Source organism: Geotrypetes seraphini, chromosome 4, assembly GCF_902459505.1.
Source record: "Geotrypetes seraphini chromosome 4, aGeoSer1.1, whole genome shotgun sequence".
Classification (NCBI taxonomy): Eukaryota; Metazoa; Chordata; class Amphibia; order Gymnophiona; family Dermophiidae; genus Geotrypetes; species Geotrypetes seraphini.
In genome coordinates this window covers 168,409,368-168,428,580 of record NC_047087.1, presented here as the reverse complement: position 1 = coordinate 168,428,580, position 19,213 = coordinate 168,409,368, and the positions used below count along the sequence as shown (strand labels likewise).

Below are 19,213 nucleotides of genomic sequence, written 5' to 3'. Positions count from 1 at the left end.
GAAGATGCTAGGTGGGGTAAAAAGAGAGAGAGAAAGAGAAATGGGGAGAAGGGGAAAATTCTGCATATGGATAGGAGGACAGGGAGAGGGGAAATGCACATGGATGGAAGGGAGAAAGTCTGCATGTAGCGGGGGAGGAGAGAGATGGAACAAGGAAGAGGGGAGATGTATTGCACATGAAGGAAAGGAGATACCAGACCATGGAGAGACAGGCAGAGATAGAAGAGAAGGAGAGGAGAGAGATGCTAGGGCATGGGGGGAGGGAAGTAAAGGAGATAGAGATGCCAGACCAGAAAATGGAGAGGGGGGTGAGGCTGAGGTGAATCATGTACAAAGGAGAGAAGGGGCACAGGATAGACAGTTTATTGAAGGGAAATAGAAAGAGGGAAGATACCATATAGAAGAAGGAGAGGATGGACACTGGATGGAGAGGACAGACAGTGGATGGAAGGAAGAGAATGATGAGAAGATGAGAAAAGCAGAAACCAGGCAACAAAGGTAGAAAAAAATTTCTATTTGTTTTATTTATTTAATTTTGCTTTAGGATAAAGTATTATTGTAGCTGTGTTAATAATCATTTATTAATAGAGAGCTTAGAGATATAAATAGGATGAAATTGAGTTTGGAGGTTAGAATGTCGACTATACATGCTAGGATCGGAGCATCAATGATATCTGTGGCTGGTGTACAACTACGGAATGTCTTGCCTAGTATCCTGTGGTTTTGTGTGGGGAGGATGAATTTTAAGAAAATGCTGAAAACTCAATTATTTGCCAATGCCTTCTTATGCTAAGGTATATTTCAGTTGATAATCACCTTTTAGAATTTTTTTTTTTTACACCAATGTATGATTTAAAGTTTGATTGTATTTCTGAATTGATTGAATTTGTGTTCTATCCCTGTTTATAACAGGGACGATTAATGATGTTGTTTAGACATGTCTGTTATATGTGATAATTGTAGGGAAACAATATTTTATGCATGTGATAAGGAAACCGCAGTTGTATGCGGTATATACATTTTTAATAAATAAATAGAAAATGGAAATAAGGTGAACCTGTTTATTGGACTAATTTTAATACATTTTTTACTAATTCAGAGACCATAACTCCTTTCCTCAGGTCAGGACAGGGATACTGTAACAGCAGTATAGTTTACTGACTTGAAGAAAGAGGTTTTAATCTCAGAAAGCTAATTGAGAAATACATTAGTCCAATAAAATGGCGGGCACTGAATTTTCTTTCTGCCATGCCCCATGCCTCCTACCCAAATGCAAAATATATATTGGTGGGCTTCCCAAAGCCTGCTAGCTGAAGATCTCTTCCTCTAGGAAGGAAGGGTGGATTTGGTCAGAGATGTTTGGAGGTTGCATAGAAGAAAAACTGTACACTGGCACTGGTATGGTCATCTTTGTTGTTTGTTTTGAATTTTAAAATAAAAGAAATAAAGTGGAAATAAAGAAGTAAATAAGAAAATGGGTAAATAAATGGGGGTGTGGCAGGGGGCATGGCGTGGCAGGGGGCCCAGTGGACTTGTGTGCCTAGGGGCCCTCGACGAATTAATCCTAGGGAGAATCATCCTGAAATGCTCCCCTAGTTCCAGGGGGACCACACCAGATCTAAGCAACGTGTCACTACCTTAGAGGACTTAGGAAGGGTATCACTGTTTGCCGACGCCGCCAAACTTTGCAACATAGTAGGCAAAAGCTTATTACCTGATAATATGACACACGACCTACTGTTGCTGGAACAATGGTCAACTACTTGGCAGCTAGGCTTCAATGCTAAAAAATGCAAGATAATGCACCTGGGTAAGAGAAACCCGCGCAGAACTTATGTACTAAATGGTGAGACCTTGGTTAGGACCACGGCGGAACGCGACCTAGGGGTGATCATTAGTGAGATCATGAAGGTTGCCAATCAAGTGGAGAAGGCTTCCTCCAGGGCAAGACAAATGATGGGGTGTATCCGCAGAGGTTTCGTCAGCAGGAGACCTGAAGTTATGATGCCGTTGTACAGAGCCATGGTGAGGCCTCACTTGGAGTACTGTGTTCAGTTTTGGAGACCACACTACCGAAAGGACGTGCTGAGGATCAAGTCGGTTCAGCGAACGGCCACCAGGATGGTCTTGGGGCTCAAGGATCTCACGTATGAAGAAAGATTTAAAAAATTGCGGCTGTACTCACTTGAGGAAAGAAGAGAACGGGGAGATATGATTGAAACATATAAGTACATCACGGGACGCATCGAGTCAGAAGATGATATCTTCTGGCTCATGGGACCCTCGACCACCAGAGGGCATCCACTGAAAATCAGGGGAGGGAAGTTTCATGGCGACTCCAGGAAGTACTTCTTCACCGAAAGAGTAGTGGATCATTGGAACAGACTCCCACTCCAGGTGATAAAGGCCAGCAGCGTGATGGATTTTAAGAGAAAATGGGATACTCACGTGGGATCTTTAAGGGAGTAAATTCAGGGGAGGGGATACTTGGAATGGGCAGACTTGGTGGGCTATAGCCCTTTTCTGCTGCTTTTTTTCTGTTTCTATGTTTCTACTGCCTGGTATGCTCTGTGGGGTGCAGGTGTGACAAGATCGGTCTTTACCTAGTAGGAGGAGAAGCTGAATGTCGTCTGCATAGGAGTGGATTTTGATGTTGTATTTTTGAGTGATATCGATAGCTGGTCTGATGTATAGGTTGAAGAGGAGTGGGGACAGCAGAGCACCCTGGGGGACTCCATATTTGATGGGCTTGGGTTCTGGTTTGTTTGGGCCTAGTAGTACTGATTGAGTTCTCTGTTGAAGGAAGGAAGTGAACCATTGAAGTGCAGACTACTTGATTCCTAGGTTGGTGAGCCTGTGCAGTAGAGTTGATGGTCAATAATGTCAAAGGCAGCACTTAGGTCTAGCAGTACTAGCAGGGCATTGCTACTTTTATCTAGTATTGACCAAATGTCATCGATGATGTCTAGAAGAACTGCTTCAGTGCTGTGGCCAGCTCGGGAGCCAGATTGAAAAGGGGAGAGGGCGTTTTGTTCTTTTATGAATGGGGGTAGCAGGTGGAGTACTGTTCTTTCCAGGACATACAACTCCCCCACCCAATAGACCCAGATAATCCTATTCAAAATATTAATCAAAATTCAAAATATTAATAAAAATATTCATCAACAATATTAATAAAAAATTAGAACAAATAAGTGAATGGTTAAATAACAATATGTTGGCACTTAACATTAATAAAACAAAAAACATATACTTTTCCCTTATAAGAAAGGCTGTTCTTTAACCACTCCAATTACTCTCAAATCCACACCATTACAAATTGTGTCATCCATAAAAATATTAGGCGTAATTTTTGCTAGTAAGCTAACCTACCAACAACAAATTAGCATCACAGTCCAACAATGTTTTCATAGACTACGAATGACAAGCCTTCTAGAACCCTCATCTAACACATTCCCTGATCATTGAAAAACTGGACTATTGCAATTCACTATACGAAGGGATTACACAGAAAGAATTAGGGAGACTCCAAATCATACAAAACACAGCAATTAAACTCATAATGAAAGCAAAAAGATTCGACCACATGGCACTACTACATGTGCCAAAAGCACTACATGTTCAAAGCACTCTGACTACCAATTCCTACAGAATCACCTATAAAATACTACTGTTCACTTTTAAGTCTTTAACAACCAACGCCCCAGAATTCATTAATAGACTTTTGATCCCTTACACTCCCTTAAGATTACTTTGGTCGCAATCTCAACACCTATTATTGATTCCTTCATTACACCATATAAATTATAATTCTATCCAATCATCTATATTCTCTGTAACTGCCCCCTCACTTTGGAAGGTGGCGGACCTAACTTGTCACATAGATAGGATTTTAGATAGTGCTGGGGAGGAGCCAGCTGTTCTGGTAAATGTAGGTACCAATGACATAGGAAAATGTGGGAGGGAGGTTCTGGAAACCAAATTTAGGCTCTTAGGTAGAAAGCTGAAATCCAGATCCTCCAGGATTCCATTTTCAGAAATGCTCCCAGTTCCACACGCAGGACCCAATGAGGCAGGTAGAGCTCCAAATGCGTTGTTGAGACAATGCGTGCATGGTTTGTTATTGCCTAGAAATGTCCAGTTGTCTTACTTGTTTTCTAATTTGCAATATCTCCTGGAAATATCCAGCTATCTCATCACACTTGTAACCCAAAATTGTAACTTTCCTGGAAATGTCCAGTTAGCTCTTTTGTAATCCGCCTAGAACTGGAAGGTACAGGCGGAATAGAAGTCACTAATGTAATGTAATTTGTTAGGAACTGGGCAACCTTCTGGGAAAGGGGGAGCTGGTTCCGAATAGATGGACTCCACCTTATCTGGGATGGAACTAGGCTGCTGGCGCTAATGTTTAAAAAGAAGATAGAGCAGCTTTTAAACTGAGATGTGAGGGAAAGCCGAGGTATCCTTGGAGGATACTATTTAAACAGGATGTTTAGGGAGTCCCAGTAGAGAGGTTCTAATAATAGTGAAAGAAAGCCAGGAGGGTTTAAGAGGAAGGCAAGAGTAAAAGACTAGAATTTTCCCTGTCTTCTCAGCAGCTTGTAGTTGCAAGGAAAAAACACAATTTGAAGTGTATGTATACAACTGCTAGAAACCTAAAAAATAAAATAAGAGAGTTACAGTATATAGCACTGAATGATGAGATAGATTTAATAGGCATCTCGGAGACCTGGTAGAAGGAGGACAATCAATGGGACACTTTGTTACCTGGGTACAAATTATATTGCAAGGATAGAGTAGATCAAATTGGAGGGGGGGTTGCGCTATATGTTAAAGAGAGAATTGAATCAAATCAAATAAACATTCTGCATGACATAGATAGCAGTGTGAAATCCTTATGGATAGAAATTCCATGTGTGAAGGGAAGGAATAAAAAGGTAGGGTTATTCTACCTTCCCCCGGGACAAAATGAGCAGATAGATGAAGAAATGTTTTCAGAGATTAGGAAAGCTGGAGAAATAGGCAACACTATAATAATGGGTGATTTAAATTACCAAACATTGGCTGGTTAAATGTTACATTGGGGAGTGCTAGTAAGGTAAAATTCCTAGATGTCATAAATGACTGCTTCTTGGAGCAACTGGTCCAGGAACCGACAAGAGGGAGTGCTATTTTACATTTGGTTCTTAGTGGAATGCAAGACATACTACAGGAGTTAACTGTGTTGGGTCCGCTGGGAAACAGTGATCATAACATGATCAAATTTGAGCTGATACCGGGAGTAACATCACAAAAGAAATCTACTGTAGGGGTGTTTAAATTTCGAAAGGTTGACTATGATAAAATGAGGAAAATGGTTAAAAAGAAGCTAAAAGGATCATTTGCAAAGGACTGTAAACCAGGCATGGATATTATTTAAAAATACCATTGTGGAAGCCCAGACCAGATTATTCCAAATATCAGCAAAGGTGGAAAGAAAATTGCCTTCTGGTTTTGCCACTGATACATACTATACACAAATACATTTATTTTCATGCACATGAATATATACTCTGATAAACATTCACACTTATGTATCTATTTAAGCATACACAGATATAGTAGAAGCACAGATATGCCAGAAAGATATGATTTTTTGAAAAGTGAGTACTTCTTCCCTCCCTCATACTTACCACCTTCCTTTTTGCGCCCTTCCAGTTTAGATACGAGCCATCTCTTGGTTTCTGCTTTGGCGGGGTATCTCAGTTGTATGGCCACCAGTGACTGGATGGAAGATGTATAGCAGCACTGGCAAGGGACTGGTGTCCAAGAGCTCATGGTAGTGCTTCAGCTACGGACCTAGATGACATGCAGAAGGGGGAACGGGGGGAAGGAGAGATAAGGAAAGGTAATCATGAGTACAATCCTAGAAACACCTTGTGGCATCACAGCCTCAGCACTCATCACACAGATGCTGGAGATCCCCCATAACCAGAAAGGTCTGTGTGATTACTCATATTGCACATTTCAGAGGGAGCTAGTACTAAAGTTTTGCTGTGCACCTTCACATAGTGACTTTGTTATACAATGCCTAGACCAAATCTCAGTAAGTTAACAGTACTGTTGAAGTAGGGAAAAAATGAAAAAGAAAATAAAATATACAGCAGAACCCCCGTATCCATGATCCATGGTTTACTGTGGCTTGAAAATATCATTGCAGCAACGACAAAGAGAGGAGAAGCCGTTGAGTACCCACAATAGGCCAAGATATTTTAAAAGAAATATAAGTTAAAAATGTAATTAAATTGCATGTGTGTAGAAGATATTTTTCATTGCTTCATTGTCACCTGAGAGTTAAGTTGAAACATCAGAAGAACAAATTATGCATAAAGTTCGCTACTATCCACGGTTTCAGGTATCTGCGGTAGGTCTTGGAATGTACCACCTGCGGATACGGGGATTCTACTATAAAAGGCTGTATGTCATCTATGATAAAAAGGTGCTCACCCTTAGCTTCAGCAGTAGAGCTAATGATGGTGCCAGGTACAATGCATTCTCTTCAGATGAAGATAATACCCCTGATATAGCTATAGGCTGTGGTGATCCTGTTCACAAATCCAGTACATCAGGAGATAGAATAGAAAACTTAATGAAAAATTAAGAGAACTAGGTGCATTGAGATAAGACCCCTGAAGATGAAAAAAAAACCCTAAAAACTCAGAGAGATAATTAGAGGCATTTTCTTTTTAAATCTTTATTCATTTTCAAACTTACAATAAGTGTGACAATATATTCAAACAAATTAACAATAAATATATCACTTAATAATCATCAATGGTACAAATTATATGCTCTTATCTCCCACCCTTCCCATCCTTTCTTATCATATAATCAAATACCTTGTACGATTTGTAATAATAAATTACCCTCCCTCCCCCCCTCACAATTGAACTTGTAAATTCAAGGGAAAAAATGTCCTCTAATCAGTACAATATTTTGTTAATGGCTCCCATACATCTTGAAATTTCTTAAAACACCCTTTCTGTATTGCAATAAATCTTTCCATTTTATATATATGACATAGAGAATTCCACCAAAAATTATAATTTAGTCTACCCAAGTTCTTCCAACCCCAGTCATTATAAGTAATAACTTGTTATTATTTGAAGAAATCTGACTTTTTGCTCTCATTGCCATACCAAACAGCACAGTATCATATGACAATGCCACTGGATTATCTAATAAACAATTAATTTGATCCCAAATTGATTTTCAAAAAGCTATAACAAAAAGCTATATAATGATCTAAAGTCCCTGCTTCAAGTGCCAACATTTATTAGACTTAGATCTATCCAATTTTTGTAACCGAACAGGGGTCCCCATAATGCTCTATGTAACAGAAAAAAACATGCTTGTCTCATAGATGCTGACATTGTACATCTCATCCTCCAAGTCCAAATTTGTGTCCATTTAGACACAGAAATTTGATGTTTGATCTCTATGCTCCAAATGTCTCTCAGACCAGTGTTTGGTTTCTTTTTAATCAGTCCAGTTAACAATTTATACCACTGGGCAGCCTGGTGACCCAGGAAGTCTGTCTGAAAGCATAGGAACTCCATACTATATTGATCATTAAGGTTTTTCCATTCAGGGAACCCCGCCTGAATGGCCTGCTTCAATTGCAACCATCTAAAACTTTTTGATTTATGTTGCAATTGTGAAAACTCAGGCAGTTTACCATTAGAGATAACATCATCCAATAAATGCATTCCTGCTTTCATCCAATGCTTCCAGGCGACCTTTTCTCCGCCTATTTGAATCTTGGAGTTTAGCCATAAAGATTGATTTGTAGATTTATAAATTGGAATAGTTGTTAAATTACTTACATAACGCAATGTCTTCCATGTATCAGCTAATATTCTATTATCTTTACTATCTAGGCATTTTGATACTGAGGTATCTAGGCATTTTGATACTGAGTATATGACAAAGGCGCATTGGAGACATGAGTTGCCATTCTAACCACATCCAATCTGGGAGTTTTTCCATGAGCTTTGAGAGGACCCAATACATACCCTGGCACAAAATATAGGATCGATGATACCTATAAAAATTGGGAAATTTTACCCCTCCCTCTGAAATTGGCCTTTGTAAAGATACCAAAGCAACTCTAGGAGTTTTACCCAGCCAAATAAATTTTATAAGAATGCTATTTAATTTTTTACAAAAGGACCCTTGAAAATAAACCAGCAACATACCCATCTGATAACAAACCACAGGCAAAATCATCATTTTAATAGTTTGGACTCTCCCCCACCACGAAAGATGTAAAGGATTCCAATGCTCACCCATTTCTGTTACCTTCTGTAATAAAGATTTTTCATTTATTTTCATTGTTTCTTCTAGCGTATTTTTAATCCAAATGCCTAAATATTTTATTCCATCCTCCTTCCAAAGAAAAGGAAATTAATCAAATAAACCTTTTGTACAGTGGACATTAAGTGGAAGAATTTCTGATTTATCCAATTTATCTTATACCCTGAAAATTTCCCAAATTTTTCAATCAGTTCAAGTAAGCAAGGAATGGTTGTCTCAGGATTTTTCAAATAGAGCAAAATATCATCCACATAAGCAGAGACCTTATATTCACGATCTCTATAAGGAATACCCTATATCTCCTTCTCTTGCTGAATCGCTAACAACAAGGGTTCCAATACAATATCAAAAAGCAAAGGAGATAAGGGACAGCCTTGTCTAACCCCCCTCTGCAATCTAAAACCTTCTGAAAAATTATTATTAATGAACAGTTTAGCAACAGGGGAGCTATACAATGTTTGAACCATTTGTATAAATCCTGGACCAATACCAAACCATTCCAACGCTTGATACATGAAGGTCCATTCAACTAGATCAAAGGCCTTCTCTGCATCCAAGGATACAGAAAAAGCCAGACCATCTAAGGCTTTTGATAAATTCAACATATGCAAGGTCAGCCTAGTGTTCTTAGAAGAATGTCTTTGAGCAACAAATCCTAATTGGTGCATTCCAATAATAAAAGGGAGAGCTTTAGCCAAACGTATCGCCAATGTTTTACCTAAAAGTTTTCCCATCAATATTAATTAAAGAAATAGGCCTGTAGTTTGAAAACAATGTGGGATCTTTATTTGGCTTTGGCAAGACTATAGTTAATGATTCCACCATGGTACCTGTAATACAACCTTTAGATAGTTGAGTCTGATATAAATTTAACAAATATGGTAATAGGGTAATTTAGAATGATTTGTAGAACTCTACTGTAAAACCATCTCCACCTGGAGCAGATCCAACTCTAAGGGACTTCAATGCTGCTTGCAATTCTAAGCTTTCTTTTATATGCTCAGGAATTTTTGGCCCCTTGATTAATTTTAAAAATTCCATTCCATCCTTTTCTTTATCTAAATAAGGCTCAGGATACAGATCTTTATAAAAATGTAAAAATTGTTATAAAATAGGACCATTTTGTGAAGAAGCATTTCCTTTCTCATCTTTTATCGCCACTACTTTTGTTTTTCGTTTTTTTGCTTTTAAATAATTTGCCAGTAATCTTCCCGCCTTATTTGAATTTGCATAATACAATGCCTGTTGAGAAAATAAATCTTTCCTTATCATTTTAGAAGAAATTTCAGTATATTTCCCTTTAGCTTTTAAGAGATCTTGTAATGTAGAGTATTCCCATTTGTTAGAGGCATTTTCAAAACACAAAGGACTAGATTCACTAAGCAAACCGATCGTGTACTGATCAGTTTGCGAGCCCTTTGCGACCCGATTTCCCTCCGACCTGATTCACTAACAAGGTTTTGTGATCCAATTCTGATCCACACATGCAAATGAGGGGAACTACTTGCAGAAGTAGGCAGGGACGTGATTCACTAAACAAATTTGCCGATTCAACTGTGCTGGCCGATTAACCCAAAAAGCGACTGCTGAGGACCAGTCGCTGAAGCCCTTTCTGACTGCCTTCTGCCACCCTGCTCTCAGCCCTGTCAGCCCCAATCTCCTGCTTCCCTGATCTGCCTGCCTGCCCCTACTGTAGCTGCCCTAATCGCCTGCCTGCCCTGATCTGCCTGCCTGCCCTGAGCTTCCCTCATCGCCTGCCTGCCTGCCCCAACTCTCCCACCCTTCTCCGCAGTGTAAGCCCGTGGTTTTAACCCACAGGCTTAAAGCGAGTTAAAACTACGGGCTGTAAAAAAAAGTTTAAAAAAGAAAAGAAAAAAAAAGTACCGGGCCGGAGATCTAGCGCATGCGCAGACCATCTAAAGATGGTCTGTGCATGCACGGGGATCGCTATAGAGCGATCCGTGCCGGCAGATGGGGACGTTCCTCCGATCGCCCTCATCTGCATGTTGCAGTTTTGTGAATTTGGCGGACCTGCCTGGATCAGGCCCAATTGGGCAGGTTAGTGAATCTAGCCCTAAGACATCCAAAAAATGGCATAAATTGGCAGTTGGGCATTTTTCTTGCTAAAACGTCCCAAGTGCCGATTTTTGAAACCAACTTTCTTGGCGTCTTGCTAGGTTTCTTAGCCACTGTGCATCCAAAATTTGAGGCGGCATGTTATGGGCAGGCTTTGTGCTTGCTTAGCACCTGAATGTCTTGCGGTGAATCAAACACTTCCCAAAACATCAAGGACAGAACTTAGACATCTGGAGCTAGAACTGTTTTAAAAGAGTCTAAGTGCCAAAAAGGAGCCCAAACTCACCAGATGACCACTAGAGGGATTAGGTAATGACCACACACACTCTTCCAGTGGCCACTGACCCCCCTCCTACTCCACAAAGTTCTGAATGAAACATCACACATCTGTCTCTAGAACAGCAGCCCCTACTATGGGAAAGCCTAGTGGAGCAACACACAGGTGTCTTAAGTAGCCTGATGGGTGGGCTAGTGACCCAGGCCTATAAGACACTCTAACCACTACATTTATGGTGGAAAGTGTGAGGCCACTAAAACCCTACTATAGTGCCATATAGGTGCCACCCGCATCCATAAGGGCTATTGGGGTCGTAGATAGGTGGGTATAGTAGGTTTTGTAGGAATTTTGGAGGGATCATCATAAATTATATGGGGGTTATGGTGAAATGTTTATGTGAAGTTCACAGTAGTGCCCTCTAAGTTGCCCCACTATTCTATTGCCATGTCTGTGTGGCTAGTCCATTACAATGCTGGCCTGTTCCACGTCCAAATGGTCTAGATTTAGACGTTTTAAACTTGGACGTTTTTATGGTTGAAAATGGCAAAAAAAAAAAAAAAAGTTAGGTGTCCTAAGGATAGATGTCCTGACGGCCATGCTGTCTAAACAGGTAATAAAAAAAAAAAATGTGGACGTCTAGTGGTTTCAAAAATGGATATTTCCTTACCCCAACTTTTGGGCATCTTGCAGTTCCAAAGTCAGACGTAGATGCACTATCGAACATGCCCCTTAAAGTATTGCTATTTTTATGCCATAAGTTCTATTTTGAAATCAAAATAATTCACAAAAAGATGACTCCAGAACAGGAAAAGAGAAGAAATAGTGTCAATAAGAAAAAAGCTGCAAACGAGCATCTGATCCCCAATTTTTTTTTTTTTTTTTTTTAATGAAAGGGGAAAGCGCGAACGCAGTCCCCCACTACCAGAAATTATGCAATTGACTTTCCCGCATGTGGGGAAATCACAGGGGTCAGCACATCCTGAGTGCAATGGCTGAGCCTCACCCTGGGAGTGCCACCTTCTTGATCATGGACTAATCTCCCCTGCCAGGTAAGTATGCATCTGATCCAAATTTAAAATCTCTAAGTAGAAAAAAAAAATTCAAAGGAATGATATTTGTAAGTGAGAGCATTTTTAAACTAAGGGCTGATTCAAGAAGAGAAATATAAAGAAAAGGAAGAAATCTGATTGACAGAACCAGAAGAAAGGTATTAAAATAGCCAAAGAGCTCTAAAAGAAAACAACTAGAACAATTAGAAGAAGAAAAGGATGAAGTCTCAGTGGATGATAGGGGTGCAACACAAGAGGCCAGGAAGCAGGAAAGACAGGACACAGAAAATTCAACTGAATTCCTGGCTTATGTGGAGATGGCTATATACATGGTGGTCTGGGGAAGGAATGAACACCTAAATTAAACCTGAAGTCAACAGTAAAAGGATGATAAATAGGTAAGATTAATAAGGCTATAGCCTGCACAAAGAAACCAACATGGACATCACAGAAATAAATTGGATACAATATTGTGCAACAGAGATCAATACTGAAAGAGTCCTACAAACAAGGAAAACACCCAGAGGAAAAGAAGATACTCCTCCTTGTAAAACACAACCTCCCACCCCATATATATAATAACTGAGTACAGAGATGTCATTTGTTGTCTAGCACCTGAAAGGATCAATAGAACAAAAATAAAGGATCAATTCAAAACATCAGATTTAAGCAGGTCAGAGGAAGGTGACAAAAATAGTATGCAAGCTTGCGCCAAAAGATGTGTGAAGAGATTGGAAGATCTGAATATGTATACCATAGAGCACAGGTATCAAACTCAAGGCCCGCAGCCGAATCCAGCCCGCATGGCCATTTTATGTGGCCCGTGGTGCGATGCGGTGTTTTCATTGCCGCCCTTGATGTTTTCTTCCGGCCAGCTCCCTTCGCTTCACTGCAGCAGTGTGCACAAAGCTGTGGGCGGCAGCGGCTCCTACGCGTGTCCCACACCTGAACCAGAAGCCTTCCCTCTGATGTTGCAATGTCAGAGGGAAGGCTTCTGGAGGAGGCGCAAGATGTGCGATGAGCCACCACTTGTGGCTTTGTGCACACTATAGCAATGAGGAAGAGGGAGTCGGCCAGAAGATAATACCGGGGACGACAATGATAATGCACATCACACCATAGGCCTTAAAACGGCCAGGCGGGAGCCAGCCAGAAGGTAAGACACCCGCCGGAGGGAGGCACCTAGTTGAGGCACAGCATGGAGGGAGGGAGAAAAAGGTAGGGGGAATTATTTTATTTTCAATTTAGTGATTGAATTGTGTCAATTTTGAGAATTTTCATCTGCTGTCTATATTTTGCACTGTTCAGGAAGAAATACATTCGTTTCTATTTTCCTGGGGGTTGTTTTGCATGCAGAGTCTTGAATCTTAGGGTTTCGTTTGTATAGATTAGTTCTTTTAGTTTTCAGTACCGTATTTGCATAGGGGTTATCTGTGTTCTGGTAGAAATGAATGTTGAGAAACATGCAGTGTGCTTTGTGTAGTTTAATTTTGTGGTTAGCTATTATGTGTTATTAATAAGATTATATTGTGTGTGTTTATATGAAAAATTAATGAAAAAAATGGTGTTACAATTAGTACTATTATGGGGGCGGAGATTGGGCGGAGTCTAGCCCGCGACTTAGCCTGTGTTTTGGATTTCGGCCCCTTAATGTGTGAGTTTGACACCCCTGCCTTAGAGGAAAGGAGTGATAGGGGAGATATACAATATAGATGTTTAAATACTTGAAAGGTATTAATATATAAACAATTTCTTTTCCAGAGACAAGGAAATAATAAAACTAGAGGATATGAATTGAGATTAGAAGAATGGTCTAATATCTAGCAACTAAAATTCAATGCAAAGAAATGCAGAGTAATGCATTTGGGGATTAATAATCGTAAGGAACCATATATGCTGGGAGGTGAGAGGCTGATATGCACGGATGGGGAGAGGGACCTTGAGGTCATAATGTCCGAAGATCTAAAGGCGAAAAAACAGTGTGACAAGGTGGTGGCTGATGCAAGAAGGATGCTGAGGCCCCACTTGGAGTATTATGTTCAGTTTTGGAGACTGTATCTGGCGAAGGACGTAAGAAGACTTGAAGCGGTCCAGAGGAGGGCGATGAAAATGATAGGAGGCTTGCACCAGAAGACGTATGAGGAGAGACTGGAAACCCTGAATATGTATACCCTAGAGGAAAGGAGAGACAGGGAAGATATGATTCAGACGTTCAAATACTTGAAGGGTATTAACTTAGAACAAAATCTTTTTCAAAGAAAGGAAAATGGTAAAACCAGAGGACATAATTTGAGGTTGAGGGGTGGTAGATTCAAGAGCAAAGTAAGGAAATTCTACTTTACGGAGACGGTGTTGGATGCCTGGAATGCGCTCCTGAGAGAGGTGGTGGAGATGAAAATGGTGACGGAGTTCAAAGAAGCATATCTAGAATCAGAAAATAATAGTAAATATTGAAGAACTAAGGCCAGTACTGGGCAGACTTGCACGGGCTGTGTCTGTATATGGCCTTTTGGTTGAGGATGAGCTGGGGAGGGCTTCAATGGATGGGAGGGTGTAGATGGGCTGGAGTAAGTCTTAACAGAGATTTTAGCAGTTGGAACCCAAGCACAGTACCGGGTAAAGCTTTGGATTCTTGCCCAGAAATAGCTAAGAAAAAAAAAAAATTAAAATAATTTAAACTGAATCAGATTGGGCAGACTGGATGGACCATTTGGGTCTTTATCTGCTGTCATCTACTATATTAGAATATTCTTTTTAATGGAGAGGGTGGTTGATGCCTAGAATGCCTTCCCAAAGGAGGAGGTGGAGACAAAAACGATGCTGGAATTCAAAAAGATGTGGGATGAACAGAAGGGGTCCTTAATTAGAAAATGGATGGCATTAAAAAAACACTTTAATGATTGCATGTGTGTTGATGTGTTGACTGGTGATTATATGGCAACTCCAGCTGTGAAAAATTAAGGGCAGTGTTGGGCAGACTTTTAGGGTTTGTATCCTGTATAAGGCAAAACAGTTTAGGATGGGCTGGATGGCTTTGATGGCAGCTTCAGCAGCTGAACGCAAGGACAGTGATGGGTAGCCTTCTGTGGTTTATGTCCCAGAATTGGCAAAGAACAACCAGGATCAAGTATTTTATACCACATTCATTGTTGGTTTAATCATGAATTAATGAGTGTGACTGTTGGGGGTCTTATCTGCCTTCATCTATTATATTCTATGTTACCAAAGGAGATGATCTTAAATTTATAAACACTAATAAATTGAAAATGGCTGCAGAAATATGAAGAAATAAAAATGTTAAGACAGAACCCAAAGCTATTCCACAGGGATCTGGAAATCACTGGCAGGATGGGTTACCCATTTGAATAATTGATACAATGCAAGGGTAGAGTCAAGTCCTCCTTTAGTATGACCACCTGCTGAAGTCAAAAGTTCTACATTTAATCTACCACCTGATTTTACCATCCATTTGAATAGGAAGTTCTTGGACTTCACAGGCCTATTCACAATAATCATAGCTCAGGATAATGGATTACAGATAAGTTGAGAAATAAGTAAGGAAAGCATGTAGAGCATGGCTCACGGAATTCTTGCATGCTCTTCTGCATGTTTTGAGTCTGTCTGTCTGTGTTGTCCTTGGTCCTGATATTCAGGCTGTGATTAGGCAGTCTGGCTACCTTGTGTGGTCAGTGGTGATCGCAGATATTCAATACCAGGGCCATATCTAGCCAATATTTACCTGCGTTTTAGGCGGGTCTATCTGGCCACATGCCCTAGCTGGTGCGCCACTGACCGGCTATATCACATCCATATATTCAGCCATATATTCAGCAGAAGATAGCTGGTGGTGTTCTAGTTGGCTGACTAGGAGGCATTCCTTGTGAGCCAAATAGTGCTGAATGTTGACCAGTTTGTATCTATCTCTAACCTAAAGGAAAGACAGATTGGATGGTAGATGGTTTGAATGGAGAGGACTCCAAGCATTCTCTTGGTTTCAAAAGAATAATAAATTGAAAAAAAAGTCGACAGATTTTGTATGCAATGCCTCTCAGAAGCTTTATAGAAGAAGGGCAAGCAATGGAACATAGTGATGGCAGGTACAAGTTATACTAAAATAACTATAGCTAAGTGATGCAAAGTTCCACACTAGGAGTCACCACCAAGGGAAAAGACCTACCTGTAGGTGTCATCATTGTTGATACACTGAAGCAGATCGCATAACTGGTTTTAAGAAAGGTTTGGACAATTTCCTGGAGAAAAAGTCTATAGTCTGTTATTGAGACAGACATGGGTGAAGCCACTGCTTGCCCTGAATCAGTAGCATGGAATGTTGCTACTATTTGGATTTTTGCCAGGGATGAGTGACCTGGATTGGTCTGACCCTGTAAGGCTATTCTTATGTTCTTATAACTCTCTGCTCAGTGTGCAGTGGCCAAGAAAACAAATAGAATGTTAGAAATGGAAATCAAAACTCAGATTATGATAATGCCTTCATCACTGAAAGTCTAGAAGATGTAATAAATCAAACTAATAAACCCGAGAACAACAAATCTCTAGGATCAGACTGTACTCAGAGTTCTGAAAGAGCTCAAACATGAAATTGCTAATGTGTTACCAAACATTTCCTGACCATTAGAAGGTGGCCAATATAATGCAAACTTCGAACAAGTGGGAATCATGCAGTGAATGCTCATGGAATTCTTTCCTAACCCTCTGCATATAAAGGGATGCGTGTACATATATATGTGTTGGGGTGAAAAGAAGGGGAGGTTGGGATGTGCGTCTATCTGTCTATCTATGTGTGTTTCTGTGTTGGTGTGTATGTGTTGCCTGAGGTGAAGGATGAAATGGTGCCCCTCCCAGTGCCCTACCCTCTTCTTGGCGCTCAGAAAAATCAGGGAGAAAGAGGGTTGGGAGTGATAGAAGCCAAGCATTTATTTATTTATTACAATAATCATGAAAACACAAACTATATATAGATTTGGTTTGGTAGTACACACTGGGGCGGGAGAAAATGGACTTCATTCCTGCCATCCCCCCCACCCTTGGACCACCAGGAAGGGCCTATTCTGCAAGTTGGAAGGGTGGGAGAGGTGGAGAGCTCTCATGCTGGTGGAGGGGGGAAATCAGAGGGCCTCTGAAAGGTTTTTGGGTTATGTGGGCCACAGCTAACTTGCATAAGGTCTAGCAGCCAGCACTGGAACATTCAACTCCGGATATTTAGCGCTGGTGCCTACACATGGCCTGGCACTGAATATTCGGGGCAATTTAGCTGGCCATGGTCAGCTTTAAAAAAAAAAACAATGACCACCATCAGCTGGACATTATGTAACCCCAGAGAGTATAATTATTCATTCTCAGATGCATTTTTTTCCCTATTGTATTTATTTATTCAATTTTCTCTACCGTTTTCCCATGGGAGCTCAGAACGGTTTACATGAATTTATTCAGGTACTCATGCATCTGTATCCATCAAGGGGTACAGAGCAGAATAGAAAAGTATCATTTACAAACTTTGGTGTTGGATCAGTGATAGTTACACATAAGAACATAAGAATATCCTTACTGGGTCAGACCAGTTGTCTATCTAGCCCAGTAAGACCATTCTCACAGAGGCCAATCCAAGTCACAAGTACCTGACAAAAACCCAAATCGTAGCAGCAGTCCATGCCACCAATACAGGGCAAGTAGTGGCTTCTTCCATATCTGTCTCAACAGGAAATTGTCCAAACCTTTCTTAAAACCAGCTACGCTATACATATGCATATGGTATGGTAAGCTTCTGAATGTCTATTTGCAAGATTTTGTCTTACATCATTCCATGTCAGGTTGTAGACATAGTTTATGTCTGTCAAAAAATACAAAGACTAGGGGACAGTCGATGAAGTTACAGGGAAATACTTTTAAAACCAATAGGAGGAAATATTTTTTCACTCAGAGAATAGTTAAGCTCTGGAATGCATTGCCAGAGGTTGTGGTAAGATCGGTTTCCATTCATCATTCTGTAAAATCTGTAACTGAAGGAACAATATTTAACATCAACTAAAGTATTTTCCTATGCTGGAGAAAAAGAGGAGAACTGCTATAAATACGTTGGCCACCTGCACATGGACAATTTATACTGTCTTTGTGTCATCAATTGAAAGAAGTAAAAGTTTGTTTTTGTTTTAGTTCTGATTTGTTCATCAAATGCTTATTGATTAATTATTGTAAACTGTTGAGTTTGATAAATGTCTGAGTGCTGGTATATCAAATGCTGGAAAAAAAAAGTTGGAGAAAGTAGTTTTTCATTTAATACAATTAATTTGTGGAATTTATTGCCAGAAGATATGGGCAAAGCATAAGGAATAGCTAGGTTTAATAGCAGTTGGACATGTTCCTGGAAGAAAAAAAATCCATAAACAATTACCATCAGGTAGACATGGGAAAAGGCACTGCTTAACCCTGGAAATGCGCAAGAAGGAACAGATTTGCTCTTTGGCACCCTTTTAATAAGTTCGCAGCAAAAGTAACCTTAGCATGCCCATTTTGCAGGTCTTTCTTGCACATCAAGGCCACTTTTGCTGTGAATGAAAAATGGCCGATTTCCCTATTTTCCACATTAAAGGCCACCTGCTGATTTTGCCATTATAAAAACCTACCATTTGAGCCCCTACTGCCATCTATTTTGTTGGCAATAAGAACCCCTATGCTAATCAGTTAGTGTGCGGCAATGTCCCTTCTTAGAAAATTTTAAAAAAAAATGTTATTTTATTGTGTGGTGTGTGCTAGCGCTTAAAGCACATTAGTGAAAGGACCACTTGGGATCTGCTGGACACATCCTGGTGACCTGGACTGGCCATTATTGGGCTTAATGGACTTTTGTCTGACCCAGCAGAGAACATCTTATGAGTGAAGGAAGCTTGCACTGCTGTTGTCTATGTTCGGTCAACAGGTAATTCTATAATTATTTTCTGCATATAAAACATATTTTACATGCTGAAAACATATCTGACGAAATTGCATGGATGTATACATATGCACAATTAAGCATACTAACAAGAAAGTGAATACTTTTGCACAAAGTACACATTGGCTTTTGGAGGAGAAGGGTGGAGTTATGATGTATGCAAGTGCTTTACAAGATATGTGCATATACTAACCTTGTTAAAAGACTCTCCTGCAATGTGGAAAAGGTGGGAAAGGTTCTGTGAATTTTATAAAGAACTTTCTAATTAATTCTAATGGTAGCCATATTCAAGTGCAAGATATCTGGAACTACATACTTAGGTGGGGTTGCTCTTCCGGCCCTTTTGCTAATGCAGGTAGTTAAACTAGAGGCTTCTATCACAGTCCAGAAAATACAAGAGGAAACTCAATTCTGGACTTAATTCTAAATGGATTGCGAGGACCGGCACAAGGTGTAGAAGTAGAAGGGACGCTGGGAAAAAATGATTACAATATGATCTGCTTCAAC

The 19,213-nt window shown here is 40.1% G+C and overlaps 1 protein-coding gene and 1 non-coding gene across 4 annotated transcripts in view; both read right to left on the bottom strand.

The window, feature by feature from the left end:
- Positions 1 to 19,213, bottom strand: part of LOC117359105 (anoctamin-10-like) — a 151,943-nt gene that overhangs the window by 125,303 nt on the left and 7,427 nt on the right. The window contains exons 1-2 of one of the 3 annotated variants that reach the window (XM_033941286.1): positions 11,376 to 11,497; positions 5,673 to 5,838 (exon numbers count right to left, since the gene is read on the bottom strand). In XM_033941286.1, the coding sequence (XP_033797177.1) occupies positions 5,673 to 5,817 (145 nt within the window). In that variant the 5' untranslated portion in view covers positions 5,818 to 5,838; positions 11,376 to 11,497. Of the gene's footprint in view, positions 1 to 5,672; positions 5,839 to 11,375; positions 11,498 to 19,213 lie in introns of those variants that run through there. The other 2 variants (XM_033941285.1, XM_033941287.1) reach the window with 2 other exon arrangements.
- On the bottom strand, positions 11,599 to 11,765 carry LOC117360158. The gene has a single exon (XR_004539370.1). It is a non-coding gene; the product is annotated as a U1 spliceosomal RNA (small nuclear RNA).